Source organism: Urtica dioica, chromosome 9 (genome assembly GCF_054948205.1).
Source record: "Urtica dioica subsp. dioica isolate 48M chromosome 9, U.dioica_male_clone48M_v1_H2, whole genome shotgun sequence".
NCBI classification, from domain to species: domain Eukaryota; kingdom Viridiplantae; phylum Streptophyta; class Magnoliopsida; order Rosales; family Urticaceae; genus Urtica; species Urtica dioica.
In genome coordinates, this window is record NC_142764.1 from 23,009,114 (window position 1) to 23,031,331 (window position 22,218).

The 22,218-nt window shown below is 34.1% G+C and overlaps 2 protein-coding genes across 2 annotated transcripts; both read left to right on the top strand.

Annotated features, from left to right (window-relative positions):
• The first annotated feature begins 1,916 nt into the window (after positions 1-1,916).
• Positions 1,917-4,205, top strand: LOC149385901 (uncharacterized). Its single transcript, XM_089626440.1, has 4 exons — positions 1,917-3,358; positions 3,458-3,591; positions 3,754-4,028; positions 4,110-4,205. Exons 1-4 carry the CDS (start codon positions 1,917-1,919, stop codon positions 4,203-4,205), a joined length of 1,947 nt encoding a protein of 648 aa, XP_089482566.1.
• A 16,946-nt stretch (positions 4,206-21,151) lies between these two features.
• LOC149385902 (transmembrane protein, putative (DUF679)) lies at positions 21,152-22,213 on the top strand. Its single transcript, XM_089626768.1, has one exon. It carries the CDS (start codon positions 21,346-21,348, stop codon positions 22,000-22,002), a length of 657 nt encoding a protein of 218 aa, XP_089482894.1. The 5' UTR covers positions 21,152-21,345; the 3' UTR covers positions 22,003-22,213.
• Positions 22,214-22,218: the final 5 nt, after the last annotated feature.

Here is a 22,218-nt window from a genome sequence, read left to right on the forward strand (position 1 = left end):
TTGATTGAATTAATAACAATAAGATTAAAAAAAAAACAAATTTAGAGTTGTTTTTTAGGATATTTAGTCAACTTTCTTTGTATGGCTTATTGTAACAACTTGGACTTTATAATCTACTTATTAAGCCAGTTACTTTACATTCACTATCGTAAAATGGATATTTACCCAGTTCATTTTAAATTATATATATATATATATATATATATATATATATATATATATATGTTCGTTGCAATTTCAGTCATGGCCCCAAAATGGTATTATTAACTTTCTTTCCCTCATTGCTTACAATCATTAACAAATCAAATCTCAATGGGGCGTTCATAATTCTTAACTAATCTACCGACTTTAAATCCTAATTGACATTATTGAACAGAATAAGAGAGAAATGATATAATTAAAAAAATTAACATAATTTTCTGTCACAATTAAGAGGTGTATATTAATATAGCTTGATATATAAGGAAGGCCGAATTGGCCTCAATTTTCAGTTGCCTAATGAGTTTTGGCATGTGATCAGAGAGAGAGAGAGAGATGAGAGAGAGAGAGAGAGAGAGATTATTTTAACCTAATTAATATCGCTAGACAATAGACATGTCCAAGAAAAGATCAATTTACATCATTACAATAACATTATGTATATTCTCCAGAAACTCATTTTGAATTCTTATATTACGAGAACAAATATGATATATTTATATATCTAATTTATGAAGAGATAGAGTTCGACAACGTACTGCAACTGATAAAAGTAATGAAGAAAGAGCCACAATTCAGTCCAAATTTGCATTCAGACACGTGATGAAGTAGTGACAAACCGGCCAATAGAGATAATATATAATCGAGGAGAAACTTGAATGTGTATGATATCTGTCCTATCCACATCTTAGCATGCTAAAATAATACAATAATTGCCTTCTTTCTTTTCCTTTTTCCTTTTCTTTTGTAAAAAGACAAGAAAAAAAGGAGAAAACATCACTATTTATGAAATATATCGTGGCTGTATATGCACAGCACAGTATTTACGTACGTACACGGTACAGATCCCTAATTAATTATATGAATTGCATGATCAAAGTTTAAAAAAATTATTACTTCCAAATTATAGAACGAAAAAAAATCAAAAGTTAAATGACAATGTTGTGTGGCGCTAAATTCCCCCCAAACACTCAAACTTAGGATAATTATTTGAGTACATAAATGACCGTGATTCATTAAATTTGTCTTAATAAAATCATATTTATATCTGCACAATAATAGTATGATCGATAAACTAATTTTCACGACTGATCGGATAGCGATCGGCTTTTATCTTAATAAACAATATTGATTTTCTTTAAGAGAAAAACTAGTTAATTAACAAGGGCCCTTTTTCTCTTAGAACTTTGTTACCGGTTAATATAGTCGACTGGCAGACGCGTGATAGTGTTACTAACTATTGCAATATTACATAAAATTCATATATATATATATATATATATATATATATATATATATATAAATTGATAATTTGGTTATGATCAGTGTATTATATTTCATACTATTGGCCTACTGTTCATATTAAATTTAGAGAAATTGGCGGCAAAAATACCCAATGATTTCGAGTTGTTGCAGTTTAATACTCAAACTTTAAAACTTACGGGTAAAATCCTCAAAGACACATTTTTGTGTCATGGTTACTACTATTGACGTTAAAAAGCAGACGGAAAACACGTGGACGCACCAAATTATTTCTGAAGTTCTTTTTTAATGGTTTTGCATTTAAAATCAATTTGTAGCATTTTTTAAGCATCTTAGTTTATTTTTTAAATAAAAGGTTTTATTTTATTTTAAAACCTGTTTAAACAGTTGTGTTTGTAAACCCTAAATCCCAAAATTGAGCGGGGTGCTAAATTTGAATCGGAAATTGCTCGACAATGGGTTCTGATCGAGGCGATGGTGAAGGCGGTGATTTCGAACTGGTTGAGGACGAATATCACGAAGAAGATGAAGCCAACGCAACTGCACCGACTCAACCGTCCGAACCAAGCAAGTGGTGGGCTGTGGTGAACGAAATCTGCAACGACGGAGCTGGTGTTGATGAAGAATCGGAGGGAATAAGGTCTGAGAGTGACCTCGACAGTTTGTGTAGCGACGAGGAGGAGCAATCAACGAGGAAGAGTAAGAGAGAGTTCAATCCTCAATCACGCGAAGACGTTCAGCTGAAACTCGGTATGATATTTCCCTCCATTGGTCATCTTCGTAGTGTTCTCAAAGAGGTGTTCATTAGAGAGAATAGAGATTTTCAATATCTCGCCAATGACCAAAACAGAGTGAGAGCAAAATGTAAAGGGATAAGTTGTAAGTGGTTTCTCTATGTGCGAGTTCTGAATTCAGACCGAAAGACGGTGAGGATTAATACTCTCGTAGATCAACACGAGTGTGGAATTGTGTTCGACAACAAACGTGTGAATAGCGCTTGGTTAGCCAAAAATTTCCTTGAGCAATTTAGGCTAAATCCACACTTGGAGTATCAAAGCTTCAGGGAAATGGTTGCATCGACGAACTACAGCAACGTCACTAGTACAGTGTTCTACCGGGCTAGGAAGGCAGCAAGAGAGACTCTAGAGGGTTCGGTGAAAGATCAATATGCCGTCCTAGAAGATTGTTGCAAGCAACTGTCCTCAACTAATCCTGGTACAACAGCTCTGCTAAAAACATCTCTTATTAATGGACAAAGAATATTTGAAAGAGTATACATTTGCTATAAGGCTTGTAAAGATGGCTTCAATAAGGGGTGTCGACCTTTGCTCGGCTTCGATGGTTGTTTCTTGAAGGGGTATTGCAAAGGAATGTTATTGGCGGCCGTAGCAATTGACGCGAACAACTCTCAATTTCCAGTTGCATTCGCTGTGGTTGAGAAAGAGAATACAGCAACTTGGAAGTGGTTTTTGAGCCTACTGCTTGAAGATCTTGATGTAGAGAACACGTCTCAATTCACAATGATGAGTGATCGGCAAAAAGGATTAGAGAAGGCGTTGGCAGACGTGTTTCCAGGTGCTGAGAGCCGATTCTGTGTGCGACATCTTCATGCTAATTTCAAAAAAGAATTTTCTACTCTGATGCTGAAACAACTCTTGTGGGGGTGTGCCAAAGCAACTACACGTCCCGAGTTTACGAAAAGAATGAATGACCTAAAAGCAGAGAATGAGAAAGCGTACGAGGGGCTGCTAAAGAAGGACCCGAAACAGTGGAGCAAATCACATTTCAGGTGCACTGTGAAATGTGATATGCTTCTGAATAACCTATGTGAAAGCTTCAACGCTGCAATTTTGCCTGCTAGAGACAAGCCCATTGTTACATTGCTCGAGAAAATTAGGTAATGAATTGAACAATTTGTCCATATTTGAAGTCTTGAATTTGTCCATATTTTTAAGTCTGGCTGTTCAAAATTAAGTCTTAAATGAATTGATGTTAGGTACTGGCTCATGTGTCGATTTGCCAAAAGAAGAGAAGATGTGCACAAATGGAAATTTGTTGTCGGTCACCGTATAATAGATGTCATTGAGCAGCACAAGCGAGTAGCCAAGTACTGTCAAGCTACCTCAGCTGGTAATGGCAAATTCCAGGTTACATTTCTCGGTTCTGAATGTTTTGTTGTGGATTTACTGAGAAGAGTGTGTACATGTCGAGGTTATGAGTTGAGTGGAATACCATGTCCACATGCTCTATCGTGTATTTGGATTTCTGGACATGATACCATGGATTATATAGATGATTGGTATAAAAAAGAGGCATACGCTGCTGCATATAGTGGATTGATTGAGCCGATGAGTAGCCCGGATAAGTGGCCGGATGCTGGATTAAATCCTATTCTCCCACCTGAAGCTCAAGTACTTCCCGGAAGACCGAAGAAAAAAAGAAACCGAAATAACGACGAGGTTGCAACTGCTACCAAACAGTCACGAAAAGGACAAGTGAATCACTGTAGCAACTGCAAACAGCAAGGCCATACAAGGACAACGTGTATGAATGAGGCTGTTGTACAGGTACATATTATAACCCATTGTCTTAATCTTACTTACACATGAGATATTATAACCCATTGTCTTGATCTTATTACCTTGCAGGTCGCAGTGGCAAAGAAGCGAGGCCGACCAAGAAAAACCAACCCTTGCCCCGAGACCGTGAAAAGACAAGAAAGAAGACAAAGACAACAAGCTTAAGAAAAACCAACCCTTTACATAACTCTGTTTTGTTGTTTGAGATCTCTTAAGAAAAACCAATCCTTGCCCGAGAAGTCTGTTTACACAATTCTGTTTTGTTTGAGATCTCTTAAGTATGTTTTGTTGTTTGACTATGTATTGTTATGTATTGTTATGTCTGTTTAAGCCCCTTGTTATGTCTGTTTAAACCAATCCTTGCCTGTTATGTCTGTTTACACAATTCTGTTTTGTTTGAGATCTCTTAAGTATGTTTTGTTGTTTGACTATGTATTGTTATGTCTGTTTAAGTATGATCACTTGAAATATGTATTGTTAAGTCTGTTTACACATGGAACTTATTTACACCTGAAAACAGCTCCTAAATTATCATTCAATGACAACAAGTACAGATGGAACTTGTTTACACATGAAAAAACACATGTAAATATGAGAACAGATGGAACTTGTTTACACATGAACACTTGTATCTGTTACAAAACACAATACATAATCCAATACAACACATACACACATAAATCTGTTTACATCATACACACATATATTACAACAAACATCATAATAACCAACAACACAATTATCAATCTCAGCCTCCGATTTGCTCGACAGTGATGCTCAATATCCAACTCCAACTGGTTAATTCTTTTCAGCAATCCTGGAATGATTTTCTTTGCTCTTTCAGAAACTTCAGGATCAACCCATTGAAAAAAACTACACCCACCCTCTGCCTGAAAATCACCAATTATAGCCTCAAAAATTAGGTATTTGTTTCTTGTATTAGCGCCTATATGGTATTCAAACATATATTGTATTCAAACATGATACAATATCCGGGCTAACTGCAAAGTGGACAACTACAATCTAATTTTTGTCGAAATATTAACCAGAGATTACCAAGGATACCTTTGAGACGACAAACCCAAATACCCAAAAATCCAAACCACTCAGAATAGGATTTTAATCAATTTCAACCAAACATTCAAAATCAAAATCCTTACCGTCGTCACGTGGCAATTTCTGAACCTCCTACCGGGATTATCCTTGGTCCATGACGTCCTCTCGACCCACTGTACGCCGCATTTACACAGAAATTCACTGCGTCCTTGGTCCATCATCGTCGAGTCTCTGCGTTCGTGCTTCATGTGCGACGAATAAGAGTGTTGCGATGAAGAAGCGCGTTTCACTGCCATTCTCAAGTTGAAACCTCACCGACGATGAAGACAGATCGGACGAGAGACAACAAAAGGGATCTGGGTCGAATTTGGGGATTTAGGGTTTAAAATGATTTTCAATTGTTTTATACATACATTTAAAGAGGTTTTAAAATAAAATAAACTAAAATGCTTAAAAAATGCTACAAATTGATTTTAAATGCAAAACCATTAAAAAAGAACTTCATAAATAATTTGGTGCGTCCACGTGTTTTCCGTCTGCTTTTTAACGTCAATAGTAACCATGACACAAAAATGTGTCTTTGAGGATTTTACCCGTAAGTTTTAAAGTTTGAGTATTAAACTGCAACAACTCGAAATCATTGGGTATTTTTGCCTCCAATTTCTCTTAAATTTATTATCCTCCTTTTTGCATTTCTTCATATTCAATTTTGAAAGAAAATCAATAGGTACGACCGTTTTAAAATGCAGATTATTAGTTAATTTCAAATTAAAATTTCACTATATACCGACGAAGCCAGGTAAATATCGTTTAACATTGGAATGTCAAATTATAAAATGAATAAAAACTGTGTCAAATATGAGAAAAAAAACAAACTTTACACAAATTTAGGCTTTAATAATTAATTTTGAAACTTTCATCAAACTCGATAATAATGTCTCTTATAATTGTATTCATCACCGGTATTTCCATGAACTAGTTTTTAAACCTTGCCTAAGTCACATTTCATTGTTTTTTTTAATTAAGTTATTGACAGTCAAAGGCTTTTTATTGCAATATTGTCCACATGTTGAAGTTGGTATAATCATGCAAGAGCGAAAAGAATAGATAGTGATACGATCATGGAGAGCCTTAAATTGTTGACCAGCATTTGTGTTGTATAAACACAAACACATATAAGTTCTATTGATGATATGCCATGCAATTGTTTTGCAGTTTAACCTGGTGGCAAAGGCGGAGCCAGGTGGGGGCCAGGGTGGGCCAGTGCCCCCCCTCAATTTTTGAAAATTATTTTTTAGACCCAAATTTTTATATTTTTTTATAATTTTACCCTTAAATTTTACTAATAATTATGTTTTTGACCCAAATTTGTAAGTTTTTTTTCAATAATGCCCCTCCTCAAAAATATTTCTCAAATGTGCCCCCCGTTAATTGAAATCCTGGCTCCGCCACTGCCTGGTGGTATGCCACTAACTGTTTTTTTTCCTTCATGTAATTATTTTATTTATATATAATAACATAAATATTTAAGTTACTACGTTATGAATATATGTCTCCGTGATCCCAAGCTATAATTATTTGTTTGGAATTATTTATAATAATTAATTAATTATAAAGGTTTATTACCGTAGTATAATTTGTCATATTTACAAACAACAGCAGTATCAATAAAATATCCGTAAAAATCTTAGTAAAATAAGTATACTACTAGAATATTCTTAGGAGGATGAAGAAGGTTGTTTTTTCAAATTCCTATAAACATAATATCTTTTGGTTGTTAGAATTTGAAAAACTCAACATTGATTATGTTTCTAAGAATATTCTTATAATTGTTAAATAAATATCTGGTCTGCAACTTTCTTTCATGTTCCTATTATTCATTAATCCAATATATATATATATAGGTAAGATTCGTATCTTTAATTTATTTATTTTTCTTCCTTGTCCTATTAGCGAGAGATTTATAAATCTTTGCCAAGAGGCAAGAGAGTGTAATGTATGTATGACAACGAGGGTCCAAAGTAATAAAAGTGTTAGTTGAACTATCTTGTTGCTAAGTTGATTTTAGTATTTTAGGGACTGATCTATTTCATAAGGAATGTCAAATTTCGCAACATTCATATGCCTGATAATATGTAAGCCTAATTATCTCAATTATTAATCTCTAAACTAAAATAGGAACATACGATCGGTGATTGCGGACATAAAAGCAACATGTCCATGATTTTGTTCTTTAAACTCATGACCAGTATTCATAAAAATAAAATTTAAAGAAATAAAGATATAAAGAGAAATTAAAAAAAAAAATTGAATCATGCCTACATATTTATCATTGACATTTTTTAGGGATTCCCTACCAGTCCCTTAAATTCAGGGAAAGTGCATAAAAGAAAGAAAAACCATCAATAAATAGGTTGTAGCTAGAAACTGAAAGGTGAAACCAAAATAACCAATCTATTGGAGCAAAAAACTGTGAATGCCATCAATTGAAAAAAAAATTAAAAATAAAAATTAAAAATAAAAAAAGCTATCTCTTTTACACATATGTTTATGACGTTATATGACTTATATCACACTAAATCTCAACATGCTTGTTTGTGCCAATTACTCTCTTGAGATATGTTTCAGGCTCCAAAAAGAAAAAGAAAAGTGGGTTTGTACTCATCATTTTTGTTTTGTTTTTGCTTATTTAAAAAATATTAAATAAAAAAGTAACCTAAAAAAAATAGTGTGTGAGCTGTGCATGGTTGATTAAGTTGTATTGTATGTGAACAACTCGGCATCATAAATATTTATTATATATAATTTTTCTCTCTAAAATACTCTCATGATTTGTTTCATTGTTTGTGGCGGGACCAAGAAATAAAGAGGGTGTGTAGTGTGGTCAACTATATGCAAATAAGTGATGAATTTCGTGATATTGGTACTATTCTTTTACATACATCTTAAATGGGCTTTTGAACGAATTGGGAATGGACTTGGGTCTATGCAATTGATAATGTATTATTAGATATCATATTTATTAGAGTATGTTCTAAGTTTCGAAATCGTAATGACATGGAACTGTATATTACATCATTAGGAACAAAGATGAATTACAGGAAGACTTCGACGTACAAGCAATCATACAAACAAGAAAAATTGACCAAACTATTGTTACGCAAGTGTCACGTAGACGCTCAAGTAGTAAATCATACGAATCGATCTCACGAAAATTATACTTGACCGAAAATCAAATTAACTACTTACGAATTGAACTCAAGGATTCGATGAGCATAATTATGACTAAAATTTACAAATAAAATAAACAAAGCAAATAAACGTGAATTTTACGGTAATGAGAAGGCAAGGACAATGGTTTAACAAGTCTCTCATATGGTGGACTCACAGAATTCACGCTCGATTTATAGACTCCTACTTTGCTAATCATGCACACGCTATTAATAACGCTAAATCTCTCTCGAGCATCTAACAACCTAGGTTTATTTCAAAATTTTATCTCTCGATCTCAATTCCTAAAAACAGTGCGGCTAGCATTAAACACAAGAATGTACACACGACTCCGTAATAGTCTAGCTATCTCTAGTCATTAGACATGTATTACATTAATTTAATTAAAGGGCACAATCAACCTAATCTTTCTCAAGCATCTAGTAAGTTCTAATATCGTGAACGAGGTAGTTAATCACATTCTAGCATTAAGCATAGAATTAAATTAAACAAAGCAAGATGGAGTGAAAATAAATAATTCAACTAACTAAAAAAAATCCATAATCAAAACTCGCTATATCATCACCCTCTCAATGATTAGCTCATGGCGATGACATTAACAAAATCAAATAAACATAAAACGGGAGTTCCGGAATCAAAGAAAAGAAGATGAAAAACGCTGAATTAATGGCGGTGAACAGTGGTGATGAACGGGACTTCTGCTCCAGCTTTCCTTCTCCCTAAACGAGCCAAACGACAAAAGAGAAACTAAAATAAAACCTAGATTCCAATTTCCGAGTATAATTTGAATATATGGTGTTTAGGATTATTTTTTGAGCTTTCTGGACATTGGATATGATCCAACGACTCATATTACATTAAAAAAAACGCGAGATTTTTTGTCCAAGAATTGGCCCCGCGCGACGCGCCAGGGAAGCCACGCAACGCGCCAACCAGCCTGCACCATGCGCGGAGACTCAGCTGATGTGCGCGTTACGTGCGGAATGCTCCGGAAGTTGGCTGCTTGTCTGCGCGACGCGCTAGCTTCCTAAACTTTGTTTTGGTGCTTTTGAGTCTCGATTTTGATGTGTTTTAACTCTCTGATTGCTCCATAACGCCTCTTGCTGCTCCAAACACGCCATAAACACCGCATTGCTCTCAAACCTGAAACGGACTCATAAACAGACTAAAAGACATAAAAAAAAACACACACGAGAACTCATGAGATTTAAACTGGATAATAGGAATTTAACGCGTACAAAACGCACCTATCAATTATCACATACACACACAAATAATATTGGTTGGGGAAATAAATGTATAGAGTAAATTTTGGTAAATTGTCTAATCGTTTTGTGACAATATTATTACAAAATTGAGTATTTTGTGACAACATTTGGTCGCAAAGGTGTCTAATTTTTATTTTTATTAAAAAATTTGTCCAAATTCACTCATAGATATAGATATGTCCATCTTGTTATAAAAAAAAAAAAAAAAAAAAAAAAAAAAAAAAAAAAAAAAAAAAAAAAGTATTCTATACAGAAATCCTCAAAAAATGCTTTGGTGATGTTCTATCTTTTTTTTCTTGCTTTCTTTTACTGCGCATATTAAAATGGAAAATTCGGTATTTACAGAATAATTTCGACTGGATTTATTCTTCAATTAACGAAATCCAAATGCTTTAGAAGAATAGAATAGGAACAAAGTTCGGAACTGGGCTTTTCTGAAAAGTTTCATCATGTGAAGTAATCATGAGATCAGATACATAAACAGATGAGAATCAGCCAGGCCTAACGCGTATCATTCTATCCAATACGACAAACATGATTCTGGTATAAAAAAACGACATCATATCTAGTTAAGAAGAAGTAAAGTAGTAATAATACGGGTTAATATTGGATTCGACATAGTTGTTCTATTTTCTTGAGATGTCCTATTACAAATTCGTTTTTAAATAAATTTTTAATGTAAAATTATATTGTAAATATAAAAAATTATTTAAAAAAATATGAAAAAAGCATAAAAGTCTAATATTAAATTAATGATTATTAACATCATTTTTACTAGCAATAACGTTACTCTTATATATTTTTGCTTAGCAAAGGCACGCCCATAAAGTAATATTTCTTTTATCAAAGCAAAAAAAAAAATGTAATATTTTCTATTGGAGAAATTTTCTATATATCCACGCGTTTTGCTAGCTAATGTTTTAGCACCTTATTGAAAAATGGACTAGTCCCAATTCATTTTAGCCATAGGCATAAATGCTCTGTTTAACATTTGTTTTCAAATCAAATACTATTTTTAGCGTAAAATTTATACAAATGTGAGATTTTTTAAAGAGAAAAAAATTAAAAGAATATAGAAGCCTATCAATCTCAAAATAGGAGCAATAAATTCCATTTTCTCTTTCTTATTAGCTAATAAAACTACAAACAAATGATTTGCTGCCCAGTTTGGGGTACCAACTAGAACATTTCAGTAAACATAATAATATCATATTTTTCACGGATTATTCCTAAACTATGACCTCCTCAATATTTTTGGACCAAAATCTAATATGTCAACATTAATCCAAAAATATGACTTTTTTATATTTGTTGGTACAAAACAATCGTCAATGAAATATCATTCTTCTTCCATATTTCGTCAGTCTAATTTATTTACATGATTGTCAATAATCTATTTGATTTATTGACATTTTCGACATTTTCGACATTACGATTTTTTTTTTAAACCTGGAAAATCTGGAAATTTTTTTTTTATTAAAGCAAACCAAAAACGAAAATCAACAACTACACATCCAAAATCAATCTCGTTTTGAGCCTCTCTCCATTTACTGACGATGATTTAGGTTTATTTGTCATGACTTTAACTTTCAGGTTTGAGTTTTGATGTTTTTTTTTGTGTCATTTTGGGTGGAGAAGAAGAAGAATAAATCATGAAGGAGAAGAAAATGATTTGGCATGGAGGCGAGGAGGGAGAGAGAGAGAGAGAGATTTATGTCCATGTCAATGTGTTTCACAATTTCACTCCCTCCAAAACTTCTTATATACCTAATAATTTGGGAAATCTGGGAAAAAAAATGGTTTTAAGGATCTAGAAATTCGTTTGAAGATTTATTGACATTTTGTATTTTTATTGACATCAATGTCAATAAATCTTCAAATGATTCTAGACCGTTCTTTGAAGATTTATTGACATCAATGTTAATAAATTTTATGCATGTCAATAAATCTTCAACAAACCAAATTCTTTGGAGATTTATTGACATCCAGAAAATTTATTTACATCGATGTCAATAAATCTTCAAAGAATTTATCAAAATCGTTTGAAGATTTATTGACATTGATGTCAATAAAAAGACAAAATATCAATAAATCTTCAAACGAATTTCCAAATTTTTCAAACCATTTTTTTTTTCAAATTTCAAATTTTCTAAGTTTTTTTTGTTTTTTGTTTTTAAATTTCAGATATCAAACGAAAAATATCTCTAATTTTGTTTTTGTATGCATTAAGTAAATAAAAAAATTAAATATATAAAATGGATATTTCATTAAGGGTATTTTTATACCAACACATATATGGAAGTCATACATTTGGATTAATTTTGACTTATTGGATTTTTATCCTAAAGTTAAATGAGATGTGTTCACTCATTATTTTTTGATTTGTTGATGTGATTTTCTTTGTCGTTGATGTGATTTTCTTTGTTTACTTGCTCAGTTTTTTTTTTTTTTTTAATAAGAGTTACTTACTCCGTTACTTGATGTCGTTTCTTACTGTTATTGTTCATTTTATAATTCTATTAATTTTGTGATCTTATGACCTTGTGTACATTATCTTTCCCGTTTATAAAAGTTTTTTTGCTCCGTCCTTATTTTCCAAGTCCTTGTTTTTGTTGCTACTATGATATGGAAAACGTAATCAAGTAGGCCATAGTTTTCATTGGATTTTTTTTTCAGTGCTTGTCGTTTTTTTTAAGGCAGCTTGCTGCGAGTGCAGATTGAACTCACGACCTCAACTTTGAAGATTTTTGGGACTTACACATTTTTTAGTTGGATCCTGAAAGTTCGCTAATTCATAGCTGACTGATCAGTGTGATTCATTCACACGAAATTCGACCATCTTCTACAAAAATCAAAGCTAGTCTTTAGGTTATTTGATAGTTTTTGGTATTCTTTTAGTACTTTTCAGGTTCAAGAGAGCAACTGAGGATTATGATGTGAAAAGGAGCAAAATTGGAGCTGAAGTGCACAAGAAACGACCTACGGGAGCAAAAAGTCAAAGCTTGAGAAGAAGTCAACCAATGCCTCTCGCGTCCCACAAGATTTAGAGCGCAATGCGGTGGTAGGCAACATAGGAGCACGAAACGCACACTTTCATGCGTCGCGCAGCTAATTTTCATGGGGCACTAAAAGTTCCATAGTCTAGCGCGATGAGCGCGTAGACCTCCATGCGTCGCACAAACCAGTCACGCGACGTGCAAAGACCCTGCGCGACACGTAGGACGATGGACTATATTTTTAATAAAGCTCATTTAAGAGCTATTCTTGTGTTGGGAATATTGCCCACTTGAAGATAATGAATAAATGATTACTAAATTCGATAATAAGATTACTTTATTAGCATTATATGATTAGTGGGTTGAGTTCTAAACAATTAGAATCAATAACAACTATCTTCCTTAGCCTCCGTATCTAACTGAGTCACGTGCTGGGCACCTGAGTTCGGGCGGTGTGCTAAAACGAGGTCGATGACTAATATACGCCTGGAAAGCTAAAGTCATATATGTGGAACACATAGGTGAGGGCTGATCATTATGTGGGAGCATTCTACACTTGTGGTAAGTGTACGACTTGGACATGTCTTGGTTGTAGATGTGTCGTTTAAGGACCGTTACGACACACTAACCGAGGCCACTATGATGGTCACAGTGAGACTTGATTTAAATCCTGAAGTGATCATGGATACTGGGTTATGTTACTGAGCTCTTTGACTCATTCGCTAAAAGGATATTCATGCTAATCACAGCTTATGTCTTGAGAGTTTTCTCAGAGCATAATTCGAGTGGGAAGTGATTTACAGATACGAAATCCAGCCTTCCTGAAAGAAGGTTAATGTTCACCCACCTAAGGGTTGATTCCAGAACCGATTGATTGCTAGCACTTTCGAAGTAAGTAACGTTCGAAAGAATCTTTCGCTGGGGAAGCAACAATGCTTAGGGCTGATATGTATCAAGAGAAGTATAACGGAAAAATTGACTTCTCTTGACACGGGTCGAACCCGGAGGATCTTGATCACGAACTGACTATATCAGTGGACACTCGTCACGATGAGTAAATATAATTCTAGTATAAAGGAGAGTTCAGTCTTGGCTTACAAGGTGGAGTATTTGACCAAGATTAAACGAATCGATGGAAAAAAAGAAAGGACTATTTCGTCTTTTTCATCGGATTTGTTAAGCTTTTATTACTAGGTCCATAGTCCCCGATTCGGCTCTGATAAAGGCGGATAAGAAATTTTGTATAATAATGTTTATCATTATTAATCTCACTTGCTGTAACTGTGATTGACAACATTAATTTTGGAAAACGGATATTCACATAATTAAATAAATATTTATGGTAGAATTGTTTATTTATTGTTTGATCAAGTAAATAAACAATTATTAATTATTTGTTTGTTGTTGGACCAAGTAAATAAATGATTAATTGGGTTTTAAGCAATTGGGCCTTGCACAAAATATGAAAATCGGATTTGAGAATTTTGGCACTAGGGTTTGCGCAAATCCCCCCTTGGCCGTGTGCCTAAAATTCGAATTTTATAATATTGGTATTTACCAATATTTTCTCTTTAGTTGTTTAAATAAAAGAGAGAGAATAATATAAGATATTGTCCTATATTTTCTCCTTATTTAAAGGAAAGTATTTAGGAGAATATATGAGAATATATTATTCTCCTTTATTCTCTCACTAAATAAAATATTCTCTATTTAAATAGAGAATAATATCCCATAGATATTGATCTGATGGATGCGAGAAAAAGTAGGATTCACTGTTGAGATCCAAGGGCCTAGATTTAATCCACTAGTGTGAACACAATAAAAGGAAATAAAATATTCTGGAAGATTCCATGAATATCTCATTTTTACTACTCTAAATAGGGGTTCATGAGAAGGCAAAAATAAGCAATTATTTTGTGAAAATTTCGTGCATCACTAGCCTCCCTTGGCCGTGCATCTGCCTCTCCCTCCCCTAAGAAATTCGTTTCCATTCTTAGTAAAATAAGAGAGAGATCTCGAAACACCTAGTTTTGTGATCTAGTGAGATAAAGACTGTGCCCACTCATCTTTCTTATTCGTCTCGGAGATTACGTTTCGGAAGACTAAGGTGTCATCCTCGAGTCCTTCATCAAGACGACGCAAGGAGTACGCGATTGGTTTAGGAGCGTTCTGTAGCTGAACCGAAAATCAATGTAAGTACTCGTTTCGTTTTTCGCTCAAATCGGTTGCTTATTAAATATGCTCTCATGAATTAAATTAATTAAACATAACTAGATCTCGTTAATTATAACCATAATTTAATTAGCTTATGATCAGCGTAATTAATTATTTTTCCGCATTAATATGGTTATATGGTGGAATCATCTCAAACGAGTCGCATCAGAACGATTGTTCGTGTCTGATACGCGCCCGATTCCCCAACATCTTGACCCTTGGATCTCATCCAACGGTTGAGAAGGCTCCGAAAATATGGTATCCTATGCCATATAGTCCTATTCTTGTCTAAATTCAAGGAGAGACCCACAAGTAAAACAACCTATAGACAGAGATCTAGAGAGCCATTGAAGGCAAAGAATAAGCTTTGGAGTGAAGAAGAAGAAGAAGAAGAAGAAGAAGAAGAAGGAAGGAAGGAAGGAGCGACGACCTTCCCCACCATCATTCTCTAGCTCATTTCTTGTTATTTCTTCATCTCGATCTTCCTTATTTCCATACTTGTAGTTTTCTTGCTTGCTTTCTAATATTCATAGCATTTTTGTTATTTTAGAGATTTGAACTTGGATTTGAGTTTTATTGAAGTCTGATTTAGATTTTGAAGTTTGATTGAATATGTGTGGTATTGATAGTTGATTTGAGATTTTAAATAGAGGTGCTTTGTTTTGATTGGTTTTGATGTCTTTTTTTATTAAATAGTTATGTTGGTTATTCTTGTTATTATATTGATTTGCTTATTTTCAAGTATGAGTAGCTAAATTTTGAGTAGGAACACGATGTAAATGGTGAAATGATATGTGTGTTGGTCCATAGCTTATAATAGAAGTGATCTTCAAGAGAAAAAAGAAAAAAAATGGATTCCATGGGTTGTAGGTGTTTTTGTTTATCCTAATTAGCTATCTATTTGATAAAGGTGACATGCAAGAGCAAGAGTAACACTAGATCCATGAGAGGAGGGAGGTACTTGTCACTCTGAAAAGCGGAGGTGAACTATCCCTTTTTAGGCCATTCTTTGTCTTCATCTCTTGAAAGCTCATGCACAATCTCACCGATCGAAGGAAGTCTGTCAGCATTGATGATATTTCCACGCCTAAGATAGTCATTGATCACAGCGGGGGAGAAGTCAAAGACATGACCTCTCACAAACACCTTCTTGATGTTCGGACTATCAGGCTGATTAAGACCGGAGGGCAAGTTCAATCATGCAATCACAAAAACCCAAACAACTCTCTAACATTCAATATGACTGTAATCGTGTATAGAAAATTAAACCACACACATCACACAATTAGCTTATGAGTCTGCCGATCTTGCACGTCTAAGATATATAATCGTGTGAATGAATGTTTCAAGACTACTAAGGTTGAAGCCTTTGGCTTTTATAGTAGTCAACACTTCTGGAAGTCGATCTATGGTTTCCTTACCCGTTCAAACGGAAAGAATAAAAGTAGAATGACTTCCTCAAATCATTCTGGTATTTCAGGAAACTTCTCCAAAATAAAGTTCTGCATACAGAGGGAAATATGGCTCAACATATCCTGGAGCATGTTACTAGACATATTGTCAGACAAACTTGCAATAAAAAATAAGTTAATAACACAGGTAACAATGGTTTGGTTGTCCGGTGAATTGGAAGAGGCAATCGACGATTGCGTTTTCAATGACGAAGGCAAGTTCATGATTGCACAAATGATTCGAGGTTGTTTTGTGAAAGTAAAAGTACGGTACACTTGACAATGAACCAAATGTTTCATGAGCGAATGAAGTACATATACATAAAACTTCACTTTATTCGAGATGTTATTGTCGAAAGACATGGATTATGTTTCGACACTGTTGTAAATGGAACAATGTCGCAGAGTTGAGCAACTATAGGATGGCCTAAAGGGTGATTTGCGATAGGTTCTTGATGTTCTTAGAATCCGATACTTCTTAAAATCAATGTGGAGATTTATGAACGTTAGCTTTGAATGGGTGGGTCAATTATCATTTATTAGACTTTATTTATTTGTCTTTCGTGCGTTATACTTGGGTGTTGTGTGGTTTGTATCACACTGAAAACAAATAGAGGAGTAAAAAAACAATGGAGAGAGAGAAAAAAAGAGTGGAAAAACAACTTGAAAAAAAAATAATAGAAATAAAAAGTGGAGTTTTTAGGACATATAATCTTTGTAATATCTGACTGTTTTATACTTTTATTGTAGAATCACTAAGTAGAATGTATAATATTAATTTGGTCTGATCCTGAGTATAATCTTTTGTCTTAATATTTTATTTGTCTTATTTTTTTTAATCTAAATATATATGTGATATATATATATATATATATATATATATATATATATATATATATATATTTGTGCAGTATATTATTTGTAAACAACAAGTATCTAACAACCCTAAATCGTCTACTGGTAGTCTTTTGAAAATTTTGTTTTCAAAATATAAATTTAATAGATTTTTTTTTTAGTCGCACTAAAATGGTATATGTTTCAAAATTTATGGTTCATTTCCATGGTAATCTTATTCTTCTTTTGTTTTTCTATTGATATATATATATATATATATATATATATATATATATATATATATATATATATATCCACACACATAATTGGTGGTTCGACAAAATTGTCAGCTCTGTTATGGATCATACCTGCTTTGTTGTTATTTAGTCAAGCATTATCTCAATTTTAAGCGCAACGTACATGTGATTTAGGAGTACTGTTCGTACGTACGAGCAACAATTTAAAAAATATATCACGCAATTAGTTTCTATGGTCGCAACATATCATACTGGATACGACGTCAAGGTATAGAATGAAATCGCATTGTAGAACTATTAAATATTAGTCTTGTTGGGCAGGGTAGCTAAGGTTTTTCGTCTTTCGTCTTTTTTTTTTTTTTTTTTCTGGTTTTGAATGTTATTAATTTTTTTAAAATTGATAGTGGGATTGATTTTTTCATCTAAGGTTACTTTGCATTAACCAAACAAATCACATTACTACTGTCAATTATTCGTAGATTAAGAGAACAAGTCCAGTTAATTTACCATATTTAATACATTGTTCTGCCCTTCTAATGGGTTGCTGACTAATTTTATTCAACCACATATAAGATTTTTTTTTTTTTTTTTTTTAAATTGCACAAAATTTTCTATTAAAATTGGAGTAAAATACCTAAAAATACAGGAGAAAAAAACTTCGTTCAAAGCACACCATACAGGTCCAAATCAAAGTAAATTTAATATTGAGTACATGTGATCGCTCATTTGCAAGCATCCGTTGAAGGAGATTACCATAATGAACTATAATTAATTATAAGCAACAAAAGGTCTTACATCTTTGACGACTTCATTATCTATGACTTGTTTGAACCAAATGAATCTTCGACGAGATTATCGAAGGAGATTTGACCTAGGTTAAATCAACACCCCTTCACTTATTCTCCCTCATCTCCATGGTCGACGTGCCATCCCACAATGTGGACCGTCGTGTCTCTCATGCATCTCTCTCTCTCTCTCTCATCGCGCCTCGTCATGTATGAGATCTCACCTAACCCACCAACCACCTCTGCTCCCGGCGAACCAACGTGACCGCCTCCCTTTGCACTTTGGCATCCCTTCCCTCCGCCCGCCCATCATGATTCATACAAAAGAGTGACTATTTTTGTGAATACAAAACAATTCAAGTGATATCATTCAAACAAGCGTGGAGGCGATAAATAGCGGTTAGTCAAATAGCTCCAAACTTTCACTAAATAGAAAGACGTATAAGTCCCTAAGATCACAATATAAATGACATTAAAAATACAAGTCATATGATCGTAAAAGCATGAGATCTAATACCAATCATTCAAGGTATGTTTGGAACCTCGAAAAAAGAATCTCTCTTTTTTTCTTATGTTGTTTTGATTAAGAAAAATTTGAGAGAAGAGAAAATTTAGAAAAAAAAAATAATGTGGAATTCAGTTTTTCCTGAAAAATCAGATGAAAGATGAAATTCATCCAAGATCTAACATGTTGGTATTTGTGTCTCTTCTCTCACTATTTTCATTCTCTTTCACTCATATATTCCATGCATGATTTACAAGCATAACTCAGAGTTTCGGATTTTCCTTCCATTTTCTCATCAATTTTTTTTCTTTCAATTGTTCTCAATATTTTGGGTTTCAAACGAACCCTAAAATAACAATCATCCATTACATATCACAAAATTTATATACTTCTGGTGTGATATGGAAGAATTTATCCAGATGTTGGATGGCATAATGTAAGGATCCATATCTCATATCAATTAGTTTTAGTTTAATAGTTCATCAATTATTTTGTAGCATGATAAGGTTCTTCAATTAAAATATATTTTTTTTCGATATTTTAAAATTTCTTTGGTAGAACATGTGGGTATGGCTTCTATTAACGAGAGAAAATGACATTAATTGTCATTTACTTGTATAATTGTTTTGTTCTCAGTCATGCTCCACATTTATTTATAATTAAACGTTGAGTTTAGATATAGATTTGGTAACAAGCTTATAGTGGAACATAAAAGCCCATCACTAAAAAGTTGAGCAAGTCTAGTTACAACGGGAAGATTACATGACTTCTAAAACGTCATTTTTCATATTTCACTCATGTTTTCAAAATATTTCGACAGTAACCGTTTTCTTTTTCTCCGAACAAAAATACTTTTGTGTTCTAAATCTGATCAACAGTTATTGAAATCTATTTAACAGTTATTGAAATCTGGTCAACACTTATTGAAATCTAGTTGACGGTTTTTGAAATTTGGTTAATGGTTTTTGAAATCTAGTTAATGGTTATTGAAATCTGATTAACAGTTTTGAAATCTGGTTAACAGTTATTGAAATCTGGTTAACAGTTATTAAAGGCGAAATGGACACTTCAAAAATTAAAACGGTTATTTTTTAAATATAAAAAAAATAAACGGCTAATATTGAAAAAAATTAAGAAAAACTATTATTGGAGGCTATTTTCACAGTTACAACTCTATTAGCGGAGATACATCGTACTGTTTTCTAGTTGTTGTCATTTTATGATAAATCTGTAATTTTGATTGTTATGTTTTTTATTTGTAGATTTTTTTTCCGCATTTTACGCTCTCTACTAAGATTATAAAAGCTCTTAGTATTTTCTTTTCTTTTCTCTAAAAATCTAGGATTGCCACAAATTTAGTATAACTTGTCGTGAACTTCTGGATTATATTAATTCATACAAAAAAGGTCATTAATTGTTATACATTTTTTTAACTAATTATTATACACTTAGAATGAGAGGCTTCTACGACCATTTCATTTTTTTCTTCTTATAATGATGTCTTATATATACATAATCTTAAGAACGACTAAAAAATTATTAATTTGGCAACAAACAAAAAATGGGACATATCACTAAAAACTAATGATACAACCGTATTTAAATTTCTAGATGCTTGTCGTTTTGAAGCTATTGTCGTATTTTACCTGAATAATCGCAATTTTGAGCGCAATTTTTTCCATAATGTCGTTTTTCTCATTTAACTTGTCAGTTCAATTTTCAGCTTGATCTACACGGATTTCAAGAGCGCTAAGTGTTTTTTGTCAACAAGAAAAATCCAAGTTCAAGAAAAAATTTATAATGTTTTTTTTTTTTAAATCATATTTGGGACAAGTTGATATACGTACTCATATATAAATACAGAAATAAAGCGTGGAGGTCGTGATCGAAGTCGGTCAGCAAACCGTCCCTTAGATGTTGCTTTTCTGCATTTGAATTTGCGGGTTATAAAACTCGTGTGTGCTCTATATATTTACACCATCTATAAAAATAAAAAATAAAAAGCTTCGGTCACAAAACCTTTATTTGAAAAAAGTCAAGAAAGGCTCTATCTTTTTTTTCTCTTGCGTATAAGCAAAAGAAGAAAGAAGAAGATACGTATATATGAATCTAATAATACAAGCAACAACAACAGTATCATTTTAAAGTCATATTGCGTCTTGAAGTGTAGGAAAAAAAAATGAGTGCTGCTATTTGTCCCGGGTCATGATGAGTGACGATCCACTCACGTGTTGACATGTGGCAATTCGTTGCCACATGTCAACACGTGAGTGGATCGTCACTCATCGTGACCTGGGACAAAAATCAATTCCGAACCTACTTACGAGTAATTATAAACATGTTTGAATCAAAACCCCCTCTCTCATGCAAATGTCTGATGAGCCAATTTCTGGAAATCTAATTTGTAAAGGCCATCGATTATGGAGTTTAGTTTCATGCAAAGCTAGCTAGCCGTAACCTAAACTCAGCGATAATTTTTGGTCGTTTTTAATATATATTTACTCATTACTTTCCACACACGTTACCGAAACCTTATTTCCTTGATTGTTGCTTGAAGCTAGCTTATCTTTTTCAAGTCCGAAATTGATCGGTTTCCAATTCCTTGCAAGCAACACAACTCTGACCTCACACTCTTCACTTATAACCACAAATATATATACATACGAGTTACACGATCCAAAACCAACATAACAAACTTATTGTCAGCTATGGAGGTAAAGGTGGACTTATCATCATCATCAAAACCCCAACCCCGTCAAAACCAGCCAAAAGACGAACAAGTCCCTCTCCTGAAAGACACCCCAGACGAGGAGACGAGGAAAACAGCGATCCAGAGAGCCATAAACCAGACCTTCGAGAGCACCGCGCACCTCGCCAACCTCTTGCCCACCGGAACCGTGCTCGCCTTCCAGCTCCTCGCCCCGGTGGTCTCCGGCGCCGGCGACTCCTGCGACGGCGCCGGCCGGGCCATGACGGCGGCGCTGGTGGCCCTCTGCGCGGCCTCGTGCTTCGCGCTCAGCTTCTCCGACTGCTTCAAGGACGCCTCCGGCGGGGTGTGCTACGTCCTGGCCACGCCCCGCGGGCTGTGGGTCATCGACGGCTCGCCGGCGCCGCCGCCGGAGGTGGCGAAACGGTACAGAATGAGATTCGTTGACTTTGTCCATGCCGTGATGTCGGCCTTGGTGTTCTCCGCCGTGGCCATGTTCGACCAGAGCGTGGTGGGTTGTCTGTACCCGGAGCCCTCGGACGAGGCCCGAGAAGTTTTGACGGCCTTGCCGGTCTGTATCGGAGTCCTTTGCAGTATGTTGTTTGTGGTCTTCCCTACAAAGCGCCATGGGATTGGGTTTCCTCTCTCGGTCTCTTGATCAAAACCGTACGGGCTGTCTGTACAAAACGACGTGTTTTTTTCTCTTTTTTTTCATGTCGTTGTCGTTTCGTTTGTGTCTCTTTGTTCATGTCGTTGCCTACGTGGCATGAGTTTGTGATCGCGGTTAGATATCTTAATTATTTGTAATAAGTTATTCTCCGAGTGTAATGGCTTAGAGTATCCGTGAATTATTTATTTCATTGCATTAGAGCTA